This window comes from Sesamum indicum, linkage group LG11 (assembly GCF_000512975.1).
Source record: "Sesamum indicum cultivar Zhongzhi No. 13 linkage group LG11, S_indicum_v1.0, whole genome shotgun sequence".
Lineage (NCBI taxonomy): Eukaryota > Viridiplantae > Streptophyta > Magnoliopsida > Lamiales > Pedaliaceae > Sesamum > Sesamum indicum.
The window spans coordinates 9,081,153-9,101,314 of record NC_026155.1 but is presented as its reverse complement, the minus strand read 5'-3'; the positions used below and the strand labels follow the sequence as shown (position 1 = coordinate 9,101,314).

The 20,162-nt window shown below is 33.3% G+C and overlaps 1 protein-coding gene and 1 long non-coding RNA gene across 6 annotated transcripts; one reads left to right on the top strand and one right to left on the bottom strand.

Annotated features, from left to right (window-relative positions):
* Positions 5,549 to 15,157, bottom strand: LOC105173670. 4 transcript variants are annotated; one of them, XR_002288011.1, is made up of 9 exons: positions 14,868 to 15,142; positions 13,294 to 13,350; positions 13,066 to 13,198; positions 12,789 to 12,984; positions 11,440 to 11,802; positions 8,046 to 8,135; positions 7,554 to 7,643; positions 6,082 to 6,147; positions 5,549 to 5,822 (listed from the first exon to the last, which is right to left on the bottom strand). It is a non-coding gene; the product is annotated as an uncharacterized LOC105173670 (long non-coding RNA). The 4 variants fall into 4 exon arrangements; XR_002288013.1 differs by lacking the exon at positions 13,294 to 13,350 and having other exon boundaries at positions 13,132 to 13,198; positions 14,868 to 15,157; XR_848777.2 differs by lacking the exon at positions 13,294 to 13,350.
* On the top strand, positions 16,632 to 20,033 carry LOC105173669 (mediator of RNA polymerase II transcription subunit 20a). Of its 2 annotated transcripts, XM_011095512.2 has the most exons (5): positions 16,632 to 16,766; positions 16,953 to 17,095; positions 17,282 to 17,460; positions 17,611 to 17,700; positions 19,409 to 20,016. In XM_011095512.2, exons 1-5 carry the CDS (start codon positions 16,753 to 16,755, stop codon positions 19,649 to 19,651), a joined length of 669 nt encoding a protein of 222 aa, XP_011093814.1. In that variant the 5' UTR covers positions 16,632 to 16,752; the 3' UTR covers positions 19,652 to 20,016. The 2 variants fall into 2 exon arrangements, with proteins under 2 accessions (XP_011093814.1, XP_011093815.1); XM_011095513.2 differs by lacking the exons at positions 16,632 to 16,766; positions 16,953 to 17,095; positions 17,282 to 17,460; positions 17,611 to 17,700 and adding an exon at positions 18,874 to 18,912 and having other exon boundaries at positions 19,409 to 20,033.

The following is a 20,162-nucleotide window of genomic DNA, read 5'->3' as shown; positions in this document are numbered from 1 at the left end:
CCCCCTTCACTGTCATCATCCCTGTGAACTCTGATGCCTTTCACACCACTACCAACCTAATTATACTACAGCTTTTCCCAACAGTAAAACTTGTGGGCCTCTATTACATAAGTGCTTCTCGGCTTTTTGCGGTCTATGATTTTTTAGTTCAAATTTTCTTGTATCTTTTTTTTTATTTGATGTGCATGTATTGTGTATATAAAAATTACATCATTTATTTTAATTAAAAAATAAGATAAATTACATCAACAACTCAACTTATATTTCCATGTATTTTGTAAAATTTAAAATTATATTTTTGGTCGTGTAACTACTATCTTGTAATGTACTTCATTTACATAATTACTCACTTTTTGGATAAGTTTAGTCCTGAACATGTCACATGGGTTTTTTTTTTTTTTTTTTTTGGGACAAATTTAGTCTTTTGCTGATAATTTTAATCCCCTTCACATTGAAATAGATATCCATTTTAATCTTATAACTATATATCGTTAGCATCAAAATTGTCAATACATGAGTCAAGTTGTTAAAAAACTGACCAAATGTGAGATGCACACGACTAAATTCATTAAAAAAGGATTAAATATGTAAATGGAGTGTGTAACAGGACCAAAAAGTACTACCGACTTATAGTTACATGACAAAAAATGTAACTTTATATTTGTAAACTTACACATAGACACTATGAGGTTATCACTCTATTAAAAGGCAAAATTTATACAAACACTCCTTGAAAAATATTACATTGACACCCCCTACATTAATATCTCTCAAAAGATGATTGTAATTTTGCAAAAGAAATCAAATATTTATGTAATTTGTATAATTTTAGAAGGTGTCGATATAATTTATCTAAAAAGTAACATATAGGTACTATATATATGTATCAAATGAAATATAAGATGCAATTAAAGTGATGAAATGACATGCTAGCAAAAGGTGTGAATTTTTGTTTGGTCAATAAGTGCTCCTTTTTCCTTGAGACAGAAGTTTGTAGCTGTACTTAAAAGAACAATTTTCATAGAAACTGTGTCTAGAGTGCAGCACCAAACCAAGCTTTGTCTTAACAGAATCAACTTCATTTCAGGCGAAAATGGAATAACAATTTCATTTGTATCATACACAATCAAAGAAGCTGCATATATTTTGAGTATTTGAGAAATTTTGATCAAATTCAAATTAAGCATGTGATATAGCGTGTTGCATTTGTTATGTAATTTAAAAAAACTGACCAATCACATTTACGCAATACTTACATTATAGTTAATTGAATTTTCAAATGTAATAGTACAAAAGTTTGTCATAAGTACTTAGTTTATTTGGCTTATGGGATGGAGGAAAAGCGCAAGTTCATTCCCGGGGATATTTCGAGCGTTTGTTTGTGAATATTTCATGATCGAACTCAATCTAAAAAATCTTGGACATATTATTTTATGTACATGTGTACATTATATATATATTCTCATGTAAAACATAATTATAATACTTTTATATATTAAACTTTTTTCACCTTCGGACAGTAACAAATCTATATTTTTTCTTATGAAAAATACTATGCTTTTTAAAATTTTTGACACCGGTCTTAAGTTCAGAAGTCGAATTGAGTCTTAGGGTCCCGGCACGATCACTGGAAATGAAGGCCACAAATTAAAATCTCTAGTAATGAGTAAATTCACTTGGAACCCGACTCGTTAATAAGTAAATTATGGATAGAACACATTACATGGCAAGTCAAGTGAAGAAGTAATGAGACATGACTGCAGCAGCAGCAGCGGTAAAAAAGCAGCCAAATAAAGTGGGGTAATGGTGCTGTCAAATTGGATTGAGTGGTAAAAGGGAAGTGTGTGTGTTTCTGATGATGAGCCATTGAGGCTGATGCTGAGGCTGAGCAGCATAAGAAAGAAAAGATGCTCCTCTACACTTCATTTTTGCATGCCATGCCATGCCATGCCCACTCATCTTTGTTTTTCAGACTCTTTTGCAGGCTTTCCACACACACTTATTTTATCTGATGCCTCTCAACTTCTATTAACAGTACCATCAGAACAACCCCCCCCCCCCCCCCCCCCCCCCCCCCCCCCCCCCCACCCCCCTCCTTTTAAGACTACTATTTATGAAAAATTCGTATATAAACCAATTTTGATCGAGATAAATTAATCGAGCTATAAGTGTGATACACAGCTGCAATTGTACCAGGACTATGAGAGGCCTTGCCTCCACGAGACAGTATACTTTTATTTTTTGTATAGGACGAATTTGGTTTTATTATTTATAGTTTAATTAGGTCATTTATTAAGGTTAGAACAATTCCCTAAGATTGTTGAAATTGTTAATTCAGCATAGCAATTTTACAAAGGAGATTAAAGTATGTCTTTTTTATTTTTGGATAATAGTAAATTCCATTAAAAACATAAAAATTCTGTACAACATTTCATTTATCTTAAACTATGGAGAGAAAATATATCCTTTTGTATAAATCAAAATTGTTCTACGTGATTATATGACAAGTAATAGTATTCTTTAATATTTAGGGGAAACACTCAATAATTAAATTTATTATGTCATCAATTTATGAATAATCAATATAATCATGCAAAAATAGTATTCCTTATTCGCACAAATTAACACTCTGATTTAATCAGGCAATAATATAACTTTAATATAGTTAAACTAGTAGATCTTTTGATAGGATATTATTATTTACAAGTCAAGAACAATGACAAAACTAATGAGATTTTTATCGTCCAGCACTCAGATTTTAGAAGAATCCAAATTTAAAAGTCAAGTTCAAGTTGAACTTATACAGATTGTTATCCACTTGATAGATTGAAAAGAAAATTTTACAAAAGAAATTATAAAAAAGGTATTGAATTAACTTAATTAGAAGGAAGAAATTAATTGACATAATAAAATTGTGGAGATCTTAATTGCTGAAGAACATTTATAGGGCAAAAGACAATTTTCGTCCCACAGCTATAGGTCATTTTCGTTTTAGTCCCGTAAGTTTCTAGGGTTTCAATTTGGTCCCGTAAAACTGAAAAATTCGCAATTTCAGTCCAAATTTGGCCGAAAAATTTTGTGGGTCGCCGAAAAAAGTCACATGCGATGCATGTGACTTTTAAAATTGGGGGCTCGATCCTGATTGGCTGGAGAAGTTGACGTGGCGCATACGTGGAAATTAAAAAAAAAAAAATCGACGGGAAATCAAAGTCTTGAAATCCCCACCATTCGCCGCCACCTTCTTTCTTTAATTCCGCTGCCGTTACTTGGAATTTCTAGCCACCACATATACCATTCGATTACCCATAATAAGGAGAACAAAACCCCTCGGAATTTCTAGCCACCACATATACCATTCGATTACCCATAATAAGGAGAACAAAACCCCTCAACCAATTTTACGATCCGACCACGACAACGACTGGGCTTTGAAATTGACCGCCGCAGACAATTCCCGTCGATAGGACGACCCACGATCGCGGATTGGTACCATTGGATTCGTCTCCTCACTACGGTTCTAATGGGACTAGTCTCATCCATTTTCATCAACTAGGTGCAAAGATCCATCGTTTTGAAGATCTCAGTCGTCGTCCGCCGTGACTGCACCTTCCGCCGGCGTTTTCTCTTTCGTCTGAACGAACCACCGGCTCAGAAGACCATCGTTGAACGCCTCTCGTTCTGGCGAATCTTTTGAGACCAGTCCCATCAATTTTGGTCACCTCTGTGCAAAGATCCGACAAAAGCCGTCCTCCGCCTTTGCCATTCTTTTGAGATCATTTTTTTTTTTTAAATTTCCACGTATGTGCCATATATGCGCCACATCAGCTTCTCCAGCCAATCAGGATCGAGCCCCCAATTTTAAAAGTCACATGCATCGCATGTGACTTTTTTCAGCGACCCACAAAATTTTTCGGCCAAATTTGGACTGAAATTGTGAATTTTTCAGTTTTACGGGACCAAATTGAAACCCTAGAAACTTACAGGACTAAAACGAAAATGACCTATAGCTGTGGGACGAAAATTGTCTTTTGCCCACATTTATAAGTACTCAAATAAGATGTAATTATATATAAAACATAGAAAGAAACTACAATATGAAAAAATATTATTGCGTCAACAAATTTTATTTAGGGTAAATTACACAGTTACCTTTCCTGAAATTTGACATAATTACGAATACCCCATCATTGTTTTGATATTACAAATACCCCTTAAATAAAAACAAATTATACAGCTCCTATACAGAGATATGGATATTATTATTTTACCCTTGCTATATTTTTAAAAATAAAAAAATAGAACGTTTCATAAAATATAAATTTTTTTTAGAGTGTGTAAGTAAATACTAGATACAACATATTAGTGTATAATTTTTTTAAAGAAATTCTAAAAAGTATACAAAACTACAATTCATACTCCAAAATTTACAATAAAATAAAAATTCAATGGACACCTAACGTGGGAAAGTCATAGAATGCCAAGGTTAAAGGACTCTTATTGACAGGTAAGTTTTGACGGCTAGTCCTTCTCTCCGCAGTATCACTTCTTCGTGCTCAATAATTGCACAAAATATAATTTACTTAGTAATATGAAAATATATAGAATTGTGGAAAAGAAATTGACAAATAAAATAAATAAAACTTACAAACATTGCAATAAACTATTCATTAAGGACATTTCATTAAAAAAAAAAAAAGAAAAACTTATAATTGTAATTATCATAAGACATATAATTAACACATAATTATTGATAATTATATTTTTTCGAGCAATTCAGATTTTGTAGCATGTTTACAATTTTCTGACCATCTTTTTAGAATTTAATATATTTCCAAAAAAATATTAAAGATTTTAGTTATCGACGTGCAACACCCATACACTTTACTAGTAGGTCATCCTGTGATCCAAACGGACCAAGCCTTGGCACCGTCTGTCTTCTATTGCTCTATGATATTGTATTTTCTTCTTGTGCTCTATTTTAATATTAGGCTAATCAATAAGAAAAAGAAAAAGTTCAAAATAGTTAAAAGTGAAAGAGAAAGTAAAATCTTTCACCTCCGTAATTTGATCATCAACGATATAGTAACATCTATTACGAATATGACCTTAGCTCGACATCAAACACTACACTACAATTAAGTTAAAACATAAAAGAACAATACATTATTCTAGTTCGATATATTTTCATATGATAAAAGTATATGCTGGTAAATTGCATCTTAAAATTTCGTATGCATTAACTTTCAATATGAAAAATCAGTCGCAGCATCTTTTTTGTTTGTCCATCGTACTCGTGAATCCTAACACTCAAACACACGCACATATATATATACACATGAAATTTGTTGGTATAAACATGTGTTGGTGTGTGTCTACTGGTGTAGCCCAAATATATTCATAATGAATTAATCTTTAGTTATACAAAAATGTACATATTTTGCACGTAGAGAAAATACAATTTATAATATAAAAATATAATGCAGTGAAAGTGCAATAAAAAGTATTATTATGATATAATAATCTTTTGAGATAATATAAATCATGTGTGCTGTTTACCATTGAGATTTCAAAAGAATAACACTTATCAAGATAATTATACCAAAAAAAAGTTGCTGGGTATAACTTAAAAAATAAGATAAGATGATAACCTCATCCACAGTCCTGATGGGTCTTTTCAAGTGTCAAACTTCTGTATCATCAAATCTTAATGTGTAATTTGAAGGAGCTAAGTGGACAGTCTTGCCACTGTTGGGCTTCATAATGTGCACGTGCTAAGTAGAAGTTTCAGTGTAGTAGTAGAACCTCCGCAAACAGTTTTGATACTGCAAAAATTGAGAATAAATACAAGGTGTACCTAGTTAGGTTAAGTAATCTCATAAAAGAGTGTCTAAAGAAAACTCAAAACCAACCATTTTCACAGCTAATGCAAAATTGGGTTGAGCAAAGTGAACATGAGCCAGCTTAATAAACACGTCTGGGATCTGGACATTAAAACTTCCACTCGTAGCTTCTAGAAACTTAACAACAAGGTTGATTTTTCTCCTAAACACAGCCAATTTATTACAAGTCAAGTTGACCTACCTGTATTCGAAGATCCTTGGCTAACCTTTCTCAGCAAATACAATATCAGCACCATTTGCTGCATAGCTGTAAGCACAATGATGTTTCAGGATGAAATATACTGCTTGAGGAGTTTTATCAAGGTTCTATGATTGAAGTCCAAATATAATATAAATAGAAAATGAGGAGCAGATCTGACAATGTCAACTCAGTGAATAATAATTAACTAATGACGACTTGTATGTTCATATTCTTAGCTAAAAGCGACCATGTCACCATTGCGATTATTCAAAATATTTGGCTCCTAAGTATAGAATGTAGCTAGCATGTATACTTTGTGTACAGTTCCTTCACCTTCTCAAAATGTGCAGCTACCAACTTAGGATTTCTTTTCTCATTGCAGTTTGCCGCATAGCAGTTCCAGTTCCCGTGGTAGACATCAAAGAGAGCCCCTTAGTTAGTGATTGCTAATATCACTCCACCATAAATCCCAGAAAGAACAACCTTGTTATAATATACACACATTTTTATAAATACTAGTCAAGTGCACGCATTGTTGCACGTTTTGCAAATATTTTCTCAGAAATGCATGTTAAGTTTATGTGAAGAACTATTAAATATTTAATAGTTAAAGTGAAAGAGAATGCAAAATCTTTATCCCCTAGAATGTGATAAGCAACGATAGAGTAACATCCATTGAGAGTATGACCACTCTGAAAAAATGCTTGACATTAAACACTACACTACAATTAAGAAGCATCAAGTTAAAACATAAAAAAGTATATATATTTTTCTACTTTGATATATTTTCATATGGTAAAGTATATGCTGGTTAAGTACATCTAAATTTTGGAATGCATTACCTTTTAATACAAAAAATCAGTCTCAACATCTTTTTTATTTACCTATCATACTCATGTATCCTACACACACATATATGTATATATAGATGTAAATGTTTTGGTATGTGCATTGTGTTTGTGTTGTGTATATGACTGCTCTAGCCCAAATTTACTTATAATGAATTGATCTTTAGTTATACTAAAAAGTACATATTTTGTACATATAGGAAAAACAATTTATAATACAAAAATAATAGTTAAAGTGGAATAGAAAGTACTATTATGATCTAATAATACTTTGTGAGGTAATATAATCATGTGCAACGAACATGTGCTTGTTACTATTCATAATAGAAAATATATAATAACTAAAGTGGAATAAGAAGAACTTTGTGAGAATGATATCTTTTTATTTATATGTACCTATTAAATGTTTAGCTAAAATACTTCTTTATTTATAAATTCCCTTTATTATTATAACATAATAATTTTATCTACATAATATAGCTCATATGCAATGCAAGTGTTTCTTAATAGTCAGTAATGGAAATCATAGTTAATGGAGAAGAAAAAGAACAAAGAAAACTCCAAATAAGACTCATAATATACTAATACGCACAAATTCTGACCAGATGAAACTCAACCCATTACCTTGATACACTTCAAATGCTGCTCTCATTGCAAAACCTGCTTCAGTTCATCCTCCTGTTTCCTTTTCTCCAATGTAATTTTCTGAAAGACCTATGGACAGAAACAAGAAACCATACTTTCTGAAGGTGTAAGGCCAATAGACAGAAACAAGAAACGAGTTCGTGAGAATTCGAAAAGTAATTCCTCGGTTCAAGCTCATTCCAAACTTTTGAAGAAGCAACCTCTCTGTTGCTTTGTCCAATAAGCATAATTCCCGTGTCCAGAGGGTAACTTCATTTTTAAAATCATATTTTCTGTTAACTTGATTTTCTATTTTCTGGTATTATATCCCAAACATTGGAATTACAATCAATACGGTATAAAACTGTTTCTTAATAGTCAGTAATGGAAATCATAGTTAATGGAGAAGAAAAAGAACAAAGAAAACTCCAAATAAGACTCATAATATACTAATACGCACAAATTCTGACCAGATGAAACTCAACCCATTACCTTGATACACTTCAAATGCTGCTCTCGTTGCAAAACCTGCTTCAGTTCATCCTCCTGTTTCCTTTTCTCCAATGTAATTTTCTGAAAGACCTATGGACAGAAACAAGAAACCATACTTTCTGAAGGTGTAAGGCCAATAGACAGAAACAAGAAACGAGTTCGTGAGAATTCGAAAAGTAATTCCTCGGTTCAAGCTCATTCCAAACTTTTGAAGAAGCAACCTCTCTGTTGCTTTGTCCAATAAGCATAATTCCCGTGTCCAGAGGGTAACTTCATTTTTAAAATCATATTTTCTGTTAACTTGATTTTCTATTTTCTGGTATTATATCCCAAACATTGGAATTACAATCAATACGGTATAAAACTGCATTTGACATGAACCTTTTATCTTATATGGGGGCATTATAGAAAAACAAATGAATAATCAACATTCATTACCTAATAAACATGAAATTGAAATATTGGTGCAAATTGTCCCAAAGAATTTGTAAATTAATAACTAAATAGTCATTTCCTAATTAATCACCATTCCAATCATGACTGCCTTCATCCATAACATGTAGTAAACAAGGCCTAAGAATGGACATTTGTTAGTTCCTTTTTTTTTTTTTTTTTTTTTTTTTTTCTCTGGCACAATTTTAAGGGTAGAATGCCTTTAGATCCATAATAAGTGCACACAAGGTACATAATTAAACAACTTTTCAACCTAAGCATCAAGACCAATCCTATAAGTCCACTATTCCAATTGAGCAACTATAGTGCATAAATGAACAAAAATTCTCAATAGTGATGAAGGTAAACATGCACATATTATGCAAGCTTCTAGTTAGTAACACAAACTGTTGAGGAACTCTCATCACTAGACGGATCTCAACAAATCTCTTAGTGAGTTATATTTACTTGATAATTAGGTTTGACCCTGAAACATAGGAAATTGTCCTTTTTGCCTGTTCTTTTTGCAAATTTTCCAAACAACCTTGTCATGTGCAATTAATGCACATTACGCCCTATGACTTCTGGCATTCTCCGTCCATCTTTATCTCTCCTCTTGTCCGAGCCTCAGGTATGATCATAGTAATGTTTTCTTCCAAATGTTCATCTTCTTCGTTGTTTTAAAAAAAATGGCTTCCAACGTATGACCTGAATATGTAATTTTCTGAAAGACAAACAAGAAACCATATTTTCTAAAGTTGCAAGAACGATGGACAAAAACAAGAAATAAGTTCGTGAGAATTCAGAAAGTAATTCCTCGATTCAAGGTCATTCCAAAACCATATTTTGTGTTAACTTGGTTTTCTATTTCTCTGTTATTATACCCCAAACCTTGGAATTAGGGCGGATACAATATAAAACTGCATTTGACATGAACTTTTATCTTATATGGGGGCATAATAAAAGAAATGATAAATAATAAACAAATTTGTAATTACCTAATAAACATGAAATTGAAATATTGATGCAGATTGTCCCAAAGAATTTTGTGACTTGTAAATTAGTTACTAAATAGTCATTACCTAATTATTCACCATCCGAATCATGACTTAATATTTGGTGCCTTCATCCGTAACATGTAGTGTAAAACATGGCCTAAGAATGAATATTTTCTAGTGAACCTAAGCATCAAGACCAACCCCATAAATTCACTATTTCAATTGAGCAACTATAGTGCAAAAACGAAACAAAATTCTTAGTAGTGATGATGGTAAAACTGCACATATTATGCACGCTTCGAGTAAGTAACATAAACTGTAGAGGAACTGAAATTATTACACAGATCTCAGCAAATCTTTCGTGAGTTAGATTTCCTTGATAACTGGTTTGACCTAGAAAAGTAGGAAATTGTCCGTTTCACAAAATTTTCAAACAACCTTGTCATGTGCAATTAATGCACATTACACCCATTTTGACTTGTGGCCCTAGTAATGTTTTCTTCCAAATGTTCATCTTCTTCGTTGTTTATAATTCCAACATATAAAAGTAAACATGTAATTTTCTGAAAGACCTATTGACAGAAACAAGAAACCATATTTTCTGAAGTTGTTTAAGTTTCAAGACCGATTGACAGAAGTAAGAAACGAGTTCGTGAGAATTCGGAAAGTAATTCCTCGGTTCAGGGTCATTCCAAACTTTTGAGGAACCGTCACTTACTTTGTCCAATAAGCATAATTCCCGTGTCCACATGGTAACTTCATTTCTAAAACCATATTTTCTGTTAACTTGGTTTTCTATTTTTCTTGTATTATACCCCAAACATTGGAATTACAATGGATACGATATAAAACTGCATTTTTCTCATGAACTTTTATCTTATATGGGGGCATAATAGAAAAATGAAATAAATAATCAACAAATTTGTCATTATCTACTAAACATGAAATTGAAAAATTGATGCAAATTGTCCCTAAGAATTTGTAAGTTATAAACTAATTACGAAGTAGTAATTTCCTAATTAATCATTGATCCAGTCATGACTTACTATTTGGTGCCTTCGTCGAACATGTAGTAAAAATGGCCTAAGAATGCACATTTTTTAGTGTGTGCACAGATAATCCATAATAAGTGCACACAAGGTACATAATCTAACAACTTTTCAACCTAAGCATCAAGACCAACCCCATAAATTCACTATTCCAACTGAGCAACGATAGTGGGAAAATGAAAAAAAAAAAAAAAAGAATCAGTAGTAATGATGGTAAACATGCACATATCATGAAAAAAAATCTCTTTAGTGACTTAGATTTCCTTGATAAATGGGTTTGACCTAGAAACAACAGAGGGCACTCTCATCACCATTCACATCATGAAAAATCTCTTAGAACTTACTTGATAGGCTATATAATCGTGTATCATCGCCAGTGAGGTAGATTTTCATTGATTACTAGGCTAGATTAAATTGCCACAAAAGCCAGCTTATCGGATTGGTCGAATATAACTGACTTGAGCCGCACAAGTAACAAAAATAAAAATGTGCACCACATTGGCATGAGTGAATGAAGTTGCATAATCAAAGAAACATGGTTAAATGAAAATGAAAAGCAGACATACCTTATCGTGGTTGGCCTAATCTTGGCGTAACCATCGTTATAAGAAAAAAAAAAGGGAAAGAAAACAAAATGCATGTGATCTTCCTAGAACATGGTTTTCAGCAATTTCAAGTCGTTATTGATCAAAAAACATAGGAGACTCCCTGGTACTTTTTGGTGGCTGTTCCACTAAGCCAATTTTACGAACTAATATTATTTTGGAAAGGAAGCAAACTAGTTCTGTTAGCGCTTGCCAACCCACAGCGCCTCCCTAAAAAAAATTGGGATATCAAAAGAACTACACTTCTCAAGATAATTATACCAAAAACGTTGCTGGGTATAGCTAAGAAAATAAGATAAAAGATGATGACCTCGTCCACAGTCCTGGTCATCTTTTGCAGTGTCAATGCTGGACTTCTGTATAGCAACTCTGCAATCAAATCTTAATGTGTATAGAGTCGAGAGTGCAACAATACTAGCAAAAAGAAAGGCCAGGTCCAAAAGCGAGCCACATCAATAACAAATGTACCAATTATCCCTCTTCAAACTGAGTTTGGTCTATGTTCTCTTCAAAGCAGCATAGAAATGATTCTCTTCTGGTTACTTGCTGCAATTGAGCTTCAAAAGCTTACCTCTTTTATAGTTTGTCCAACTTCCTCAAAATTCAGAGAGCAGATAAACTAAAAGGACGGAGGAATCTCTACAGGCTGCAATTTGGATTGGAGAAGATTCATCTATTTATGAACAATTAGAAAATTATGTTTAGTTCCACTAGTTAAGTGATAATGAGTCAAGACCATAACATCTCGTCACAGTACAAGTAATTCATCAATATGAAATGCCAAATTTGTGGATGTGGTGTTAAGATATCATTTTCTAAAAATCCCTGTGATCAAATTGTAATACAATCTGCAACAAATGGCAAATTGATCCCTCTTAACTCTGAAGAGTTCTTATTCCACTAACACTCGTCCATCCTTCACTTATATCGATTTGAGTTATTTATGAACTGGAAATATTTACTATTGAGCATGAATACATCACTTGATCCTTTCTATTATATTTAATTCATGTTGACTTGAGAAGAAATTTTAGATGAGAGTTTCCAGAAAAGGTAAAAGAATTTTCCGTATGTTTGCATTATTGCATGGAATTAGTGATTCAAAGACAGTGATAATACATCATTACTTAAAGTGATACAGTACTTCCCAAAAACAAATTCCATTTAGGAGTGGATCCTTACTTAAGGAAGCTGCAAAAAGAGTGACATACTTAGGGCAGGTGGAGTTCCAAAATTCCTTATTTCAATTCAACAAGTAAGAATTACATAGCAAAATAGAGATAACCAAGTAAAGCCAGAAAATAAATGCCTAAAGGTGAAACTTAGGTAAATACCATGACTTTGAGATTTCCATCTTTAGCCCATTCCCTGTCACACAAGATATTTGGAGAATGGAAGTATAATCTCAGACACAAAAATGAGACTTGGTCATTCTAATCTACATGCATTTTGTTTCTTAAGACCACACTTGCTTTCTGCTCAAGTAAGACCAAAAAATTTGTTTTACCAGCACCTTTTTTTATTGTTAAAACAACTGATCACAACCTTGAGAACAACTCATACCATGACAAAATGAAATGTATGTCCGTATCTTAGCTTTTCCAGAATTAGAGAAAATTGCCAAGTAAAACCACAAAATAGTGAAGTGTGCAAGGATACCTTTCCCAATCCAAGTTGAAGGCTCATGCATATCAATTCTCGATGCCTTGTTATAATACTTTGCAGCCTATATAAAATATTATTCCTTTTCTCGTTGTTTATTCTCAACTTTTGCAAGGTAGCTGTAACAGGCCCCCCAGAGAATTTAGGATTTCAGTCCTCTCGTATGTTTCATTTGCATAATATTCATCAACTTCTGCAAAACATTGATACTTGAATATTACTGGAATTACTGAAGAGCGAATAACAAGGGCTACACAGTCCCCTTCATCTATACCTGGCATATAATTTCTTCTTTTGTCATGTGAAAGAAACATCAACAATTGAATGTAAGACTTAATACCCGGACTACATCCTTCTTCCAATATTTGTTTAAATTGTTCAACTTTTCCTTGTATGAAGTACTCCTTCTGCACCCAAACAAGTGCATACATCAAAATATGGAAAACAAATATAAATTCATATGCACCTAAATCAGCCCAAGTTTGTGCAGAGTCTTTAACACCTCACAAATATTTTGCCTTTCCAAAAACTTGTTGGCTTCATGCAGAAATGTGGCAACCTTTAAGAAGAATAAACGTAAGTAACAAATGCATAGTAAATGCAACTGGAAATCTGTAAGACAAAATAAGGTAACAAATGCACATGCATATAACTCTCTTTCTCATTCTGTTCAAAATTCAAACTTGGATACTTGCAAAATCCATGTTAAGACCAAATACGAAAAGGTACACAGCATGAACCAATGATCAATTCAAGCCTATTAAGAAAAGCCTCAGAGATAGGTTCCGAGGATTGAGATTCCGTTCAAAGCACGCAAGAGGAGCTCCAGTGTGAAGAAGCACGAATAAGTAAAATGACTCAGAAGTCAATCTTATTCAATAATATGAAAATGACAAAGATTTTGAGTCCAGTTGATAATCAACTTAATATGCATATAGGGATTTGCATTTCCACATCCAACTGATGACTCATACTCACGACCTACTATATGTGTTTGCATAACCAAATCAGACACATTCTGGAAGTTGTACAAACATTGATATGCATCCACGTGTTTAAACATAAAACCCGCATAGGTAAAACAAATCTATTCAAAACCGGACTTTCCATCTCAATGAGACAACCTAGAATCTTTTACTCTTACACGTGGAGCTAAAACAAAATCTTGCATGATTATTTCTATTGGATCAGCATATAAGATAACTTCAGGTAATTGGAGATGCATTTAAAGACTGGCTGCTTCTTTGAGAAGAGCTTGATCCATGGTCATTTAAAGCAACCGAAAGCTTTGTCTTTAAATGAAGGTACTTATTACCAGTAAAGTTAGCATTATTTAGTGAACAGTTGATATATAATTACCATCAAATTTTCTCAGCTAGCACTACTAATACACCATTATAGCAGACACAATAGGATATGTGCATATAAAATATAATATATGCATTTTTTCCTAGTTTTACACATGAAGATGACACATCAAGCTAGCTCACAGACATGGACACAAGATAAATCCACTGGATAACCGAAAATTTAAACCCAAGATCTCTCAAAGGTTTTCTAGTTATTTGACTGTTTGTGGGTTTCTTTGTATGTATTATCCAGAAAGAGGAGGACTTGATGATTATTCATTCGCCAGAACCAGAAGTATTTATTTTCCAGATTTCATTTTGCCGTGAGTTAAACACAATTTTTTTACAAATTGCCAAAGTGGATGCCTGTGCACACACATGTATAGGCGGAGAAGCTGTTCAAAATTCATTATAAAAAGCCAAACTTTATTCCTCCAACATAACCACCTAAGGTGAGACAACTTTGTACGGGCACACAAGAAACCCATGCATCTCATAGCAAAAACTTCAGGCATAAACCACTTAGCGAACAGAAAATTCAGTGCAAATAACAAGAGTTTTTCGCTTGAGATATCTCACACCAAATAAACAAACGAAGAAAAATCAGATTCTTGGCTTGCATGTTTACATTAATATACATCCACTTAAATCAGACGCTGACACGATTTCTTTTTCAAGAGAGAGAGAGAGAGAGAGAGAGAAGAAGAAGAAACAAGTTGAGGCATACGGCGATGGTGAGCCAGATAACCAGCGGAGCATGCTCCACTTTCAGAATGTTGAGAATGTAACTGGCATCCAGGGGGAGTTCATCAAGCACCACCTTCACTTCCTCATCCGAATTCCGCACTGGTGTACACACACGCCATTTCTCAATCAATCAAAGAACTCAATTGTTTCTCACACTGAATTTCCAAACACCAATCCAAACATGCAACTCTTATCCAGTTGAAGAAACCCTAGCAAATTTACGAATCAGGACATTTTAAACTTGTTTGAGCAGCTGTGTACTAGTGTGGCATGGGTTTTGACGCCATGGGGATATTTATAGGGTGGTAAGAGCGGAATCATTTTGAGTGGCACTAAAATGAAAAATAACATAATTTTGGGGTAGATTTGTGGACTAGATAGGTGAAATATAGGGGCCTTTTTATAATTATGATTTGTTTTGAGGTAACTACGTAAATATTCCTCTGACCACCTTGCAAAATAATTTTGAATTTCTTTTATTTTTTAATAGGAAAAACACATCATTTTGAATCAGTCACCAAAACATCCCTAATGCAACAAGGAATATCCGCCCAATTTACTTCATTCTCGAATTATATTTATTTTCACACTTTTGTGTAATTTATGTAATTTTAAAGTTGAATTTATTATTATTATTATTTCATACATTTTTATCTATCTATAATAATATATAAAAAAGATTTTTTTTCCTTACAAACGACAGTTATGACAATGCAATACAAATTTTATTGTTATGCCGATATACTCATAAGTTGATTTTCATTTTTTTTCTATTTGTTGCTTTCTTTCCTTATTTCTTTTATAGATGTGATGTGTTGATTTATATATATTTTTTCTTATTCATAATATATTTTAAACATAAAATATTATTTATTATATACACGCAGAAATTGCGTGCCACGACGGTTAGTACTAATAAAAAATAATCTCATTTTTACTCACAAACAGCGGTTATTTACATCGTAATACCAATTTTTTAAATTATCAACAATATCTTTTATGTATTTTCAACCTCCTCTACTCAAATTCTTGTTCGCATCTATATATCTATATAATCTATTTATACTAATTACATATATAAATAATCTTTTCCATTCACAAACAACACCAAATTTTTTGTGTCGATAATATTCCTAAATTATTTTTTTATTTACTTATATATTCTTGTATATAATATATTTTAAAGTATAAAAATATTATTTATTAACATGTACGTAGCCAAAACGGTTAATACTATTGTAAAGGAAAGAGGCTTTATAGACTTAAAGTGGCAGTTTTAATACAACTATACCAAATTATTTTGATATAAAAAATTCCCTGAAACCCCCTAATATTAAATTAACTACTCAATCAAATTCTTTTAGAAAATTAATTTCATGCAATTACATGTACAAAAAAAATTAAGTTTACTTCTATCTTGTTTAAACTTATTGTTAATTGAAATTGAAATAACATATTATTATTATTTTGTATGTATATATAATCATTGTTATCAATAGAACAAAGTATTGTTTTTAATTTAAGTCGAGTAAAATATGTATTAATAATTAGTGCATTAAAAAAAATATCAAACGGTTTTTACACATGAAGTTGTAAGGCAACGACAAGTTTTAATATAAAAAGAACAAATTATGAATTAAAATAAAAAAATTACTAAAAATTATGTGCACAAATATTGGTTGTCACCGTGTCTAGTTAAATAATAAAAATGTAAAAATAATAGTAAAGAATTGTAGAGACTAGAGAGTGTTGGGCATAGTACTGATTTTTCAATGGAAAAATTGATAAAGTACTTAGTTTAGCGTCTACAAAACAAACTCACACTACAGACCTGTTTGGTTCATTCACTGCCAGTCCCGAACACAATGCCCATCAAATGGTAAATAGGGAAATAAAGATTAAATAAAAATTGAAAACCCCAATTCCCTTCCCTTGTGGTACTTGATGAATTCCTCCTGAAATTCCATCATGATTTCACCTTCGACGACAGCGCGTTCTTTGTTCTGTTGTACATGTAGAGGAGTGTAAGTATGTTATATGTATAACGATGTGTTGATGTATGTAGGATATTACACTGGCAGCCGAACCCGGGAACAACTGTGAACAGCCAAATCCTATCAGAAGTGTCTCAGTGCGCGGAGAGCATCAATGGTGTGAAGGAAGGACGCTGGAAATCCACTCTCAGCTTCTACAAAGCCATGGCTAGAGGTATAACACGGTTGTGTTGTTTTTTAGGGTTTTGACGACACTTTTCAGGCGTATTTGGTTTCATTTTGGTTATTTTATCACTGTTGGTTGATTATGAGAACATGTGTAATTTCTGTACGGAAACGAGTTTGTTTTTGTTTTAATTGTAACCTTTACAAGGTTTAATGTTTTTGTGGTGATTGCAAGAACAAACGATAGCGAATGATTTCCCTCGTGATTTTGTGGGGATTTCACTTGCCGAGCAGCCGAATAAATATTTCCTAGTAATTAGAGGGCAGCGGCTTGTGGTGGAGGCAGAGTCAAGTATTCAGATGATAATGGAGAAACTGCAATCCTATAAAACGCGGGTTGCTCTTAATTTTGAGGTTAGTGATTTTGAGATATGCTGGTTATTTCTTTTTGAATATTGTCAATCTGTTATTGATACAAGCACCATTTTTTTGGCTAAAGAAGTAAGAATGAAAAGAATATAAAGTGATATTGTGCTTGCTTAATATGGATTCTTTTCAATGCAGGGGAACCAGTATCAACTTGGTGACTTCCAGTTGCGAGTAGGAAAGGTGGTCCCGATGCACTCTGAAAGTTTGAGGGGCATAGTTATGGAGGTAAGATAGGCTCCAGGAGGAGTTTTAAGTTCTCTCACTATCCATCACATATGTACCTAGTGCTTATAATATTGTTTTATGCTTTGAGATTGAGATTCCTGTGAAGAAAATTACCAGAAAAAAGATATTCCTGCGCAGAAGTTCCGCAATTGGTTCCTTTCTGATGGAATTTTTCTGGTCTAATCTACAAAGTATTTGTTTGCACCAGGAAATTGATTACTAAATAATGGTTTCCTAATGTGACATCAAGAAAAAAGTAGCTTGAAACTTGACTTGTGTCTAGTATAAAAGCACAGATGAAGGAAACAGAACCATGGAAGTGGAGGAGTTTAATTGTTACAGCTCGTGTGAAAGTTTGTCTTTAAGTTAGGAAATCGTTCCCCATTTGAGCATACATACCATTTTTCTATCAGGAGGCCCGCCCTTACATTTAGAGAATGAATTCTATGCTACTCTTTTTATGCTAAACCATTTCATAAATATGAAAGGTCATCAAAAAAGTTGGAAGGAAGTCTCAAGAGTTATCCTGCCCCTGGAAGTGCAATATATTTGGGAATTTATATGATATCCCCACGGACATGCTTTTTTCATTGATGAGTCCCTTGACCGAATGGAAACATGATGCTTAAGGCTAACAACTTTTCAACAATTTAGCAAAAGGAATTCTTTTCTGAAACCTCACAAGGTCCATGAGCATTTTGCTCGCTTACTTTAAGTTTACTGTGTATTGTAAAAGAAAGCTGTGGGATTTGGTTTAGCGTAGTTGCAGCCAAAAACAGAGTTTGAGGAATATCTACTTTTATTAAAGTTAATCTTGCCACATATTAACGATGTTTAAATGATTAGAATAAGAACTGGAGCAAGAGATAGTTGTCACCATTTCAGATTCAATCCCATTAACATCATCTTTTACTTCAGGCAAATCCATTCCTTTGCTTAAGTCAATGGCACTACTCATAACTGTTAGGGATACTGATGCAATGAGATCCCAGAGTATCATACATTGGCTGCAGCTGTAAAAAATAACAGTGACTCTTATTCAACCAGCCATCATTAATCATGGTAGAAATTTCATTTTCTAGGTGTTCCCGTTTTGTGCCTCCATATCTTATCTTTTCTTATTGTATGACTGGGCTTTCTCGCCACAATTTTTGTAGATAGGCGGTGGATTGACTTGAAGATATGAGCATGCTGGAAGAATTATCTGTCTAAGTGAGGAGAGAAAGTGCTTCTTATTGTTAGGATTTAAATCTTCTTTTCTTTGAATGCGAAATGACTGGTAGTAATTATCTCAGGTCTACAGGCTCATTGTTCTTCACTGCTGGCTCTGCAGAGATGGATTTTCTTGAACTACATTCAACTTGATCTAAAATAATTACACGTTAACAATACTGGTTACATGATTTAAAATCATTCCATGTTAACAGTTCTGGTTTCGATGAATGAATTGGCATTTAGGCGTAGCTCGTAATTGCATGTGAATGAGTCATTGTTTGCTAGATAATCTGAATGCTTTGAAGAGGGAAGGACCATAAATGCTCTTGTTATTTCAGCAAGACTGGTCATACAGAAAGAACTTTTATCATCAAACTGGGTTTCTTTACGATGTTTGTGCTCTACAAAATTCAGATGCATTGATCATGTGCTACAGTGAGGGTTCTTTGGTAATTTCCTTAAGTTGATCTGGAGAGTGTTTGTTCTCTTGCAGATGGAGTATCTACCCATTTCATCATGGGAAAAATCACATCAAATCATGGGTGAGTTCTTTGACCTGTGGCAAGAATCCCTGTCGAAAAGATCATTACCAGGTCATTTCGTACACATTGAACCAAACTTTGCAGAGTATGGCCTCGCAGACCAATACTCATTACAACACACAGCAGTTCAGTATGCCAGTATCACAGCTCAAATGATAGCCACATCTCAATCCGTGCAAGCCACAAGAAATTAGATCTTTTAGATATTCCTGTACTATGTTATCTCTGCAGCCCCTAAGTTGAATGGAGAACAGAGGGTTGCTAACTAATGTTTGTCCCACATGGTCGTTACTTGAGCAAACATTTAAATGGCAGCAGGAACTCTCTGTGTTCGTTGTCTGATAACTGTTTAGCTAGATGAAGGATGAGATAATGTCTTGAGATAGCTGATTACTCATTTTCTGATAGAACCGCTACAATTCCTTACACAAGGATTCAGAAAACACCAAGATTCCCACCTACGTTGCCAAATTGTTTAAGACTCTACTGTCAGCTTCATTCAAACTATTGAACAAACAGAAACATTGTTGTGAGTTGTATTAATAATGTGACTTGAGGCCATCTAGCCCATATTTATTTTGATTGTATTCAGTTAATCACCTATCAATAAGATGGTTAATTAGACTAATCATTAATAATTAATGAGAGACAATCAACCCCAAAGTTATTGGACAATGACTGAAAATGACATAAAATGTCGAAGTT

What these genes read in the sequence shown, in the direction of transcription:
- LOC105173669 (XM_011095512.2), top strand. An exon ending in CTACAAAGCCATGGCTAGAG is followed by an intron (nt 17,096 to 17,281) that starts GTATAACACGGT and finishes GGTGATTGCAAG; the next exon opens with AACAAACGATAGCGAATGAT. An exon ending in TGAGGGGCATAGTTATGGAG is followed by an intron (nt 17,701 to 19,408) that starts GTAAGATAGGCT and finishes GTTCTCTTGCAG; the next exon opens with ATGGAGTATCTACCCATTTC.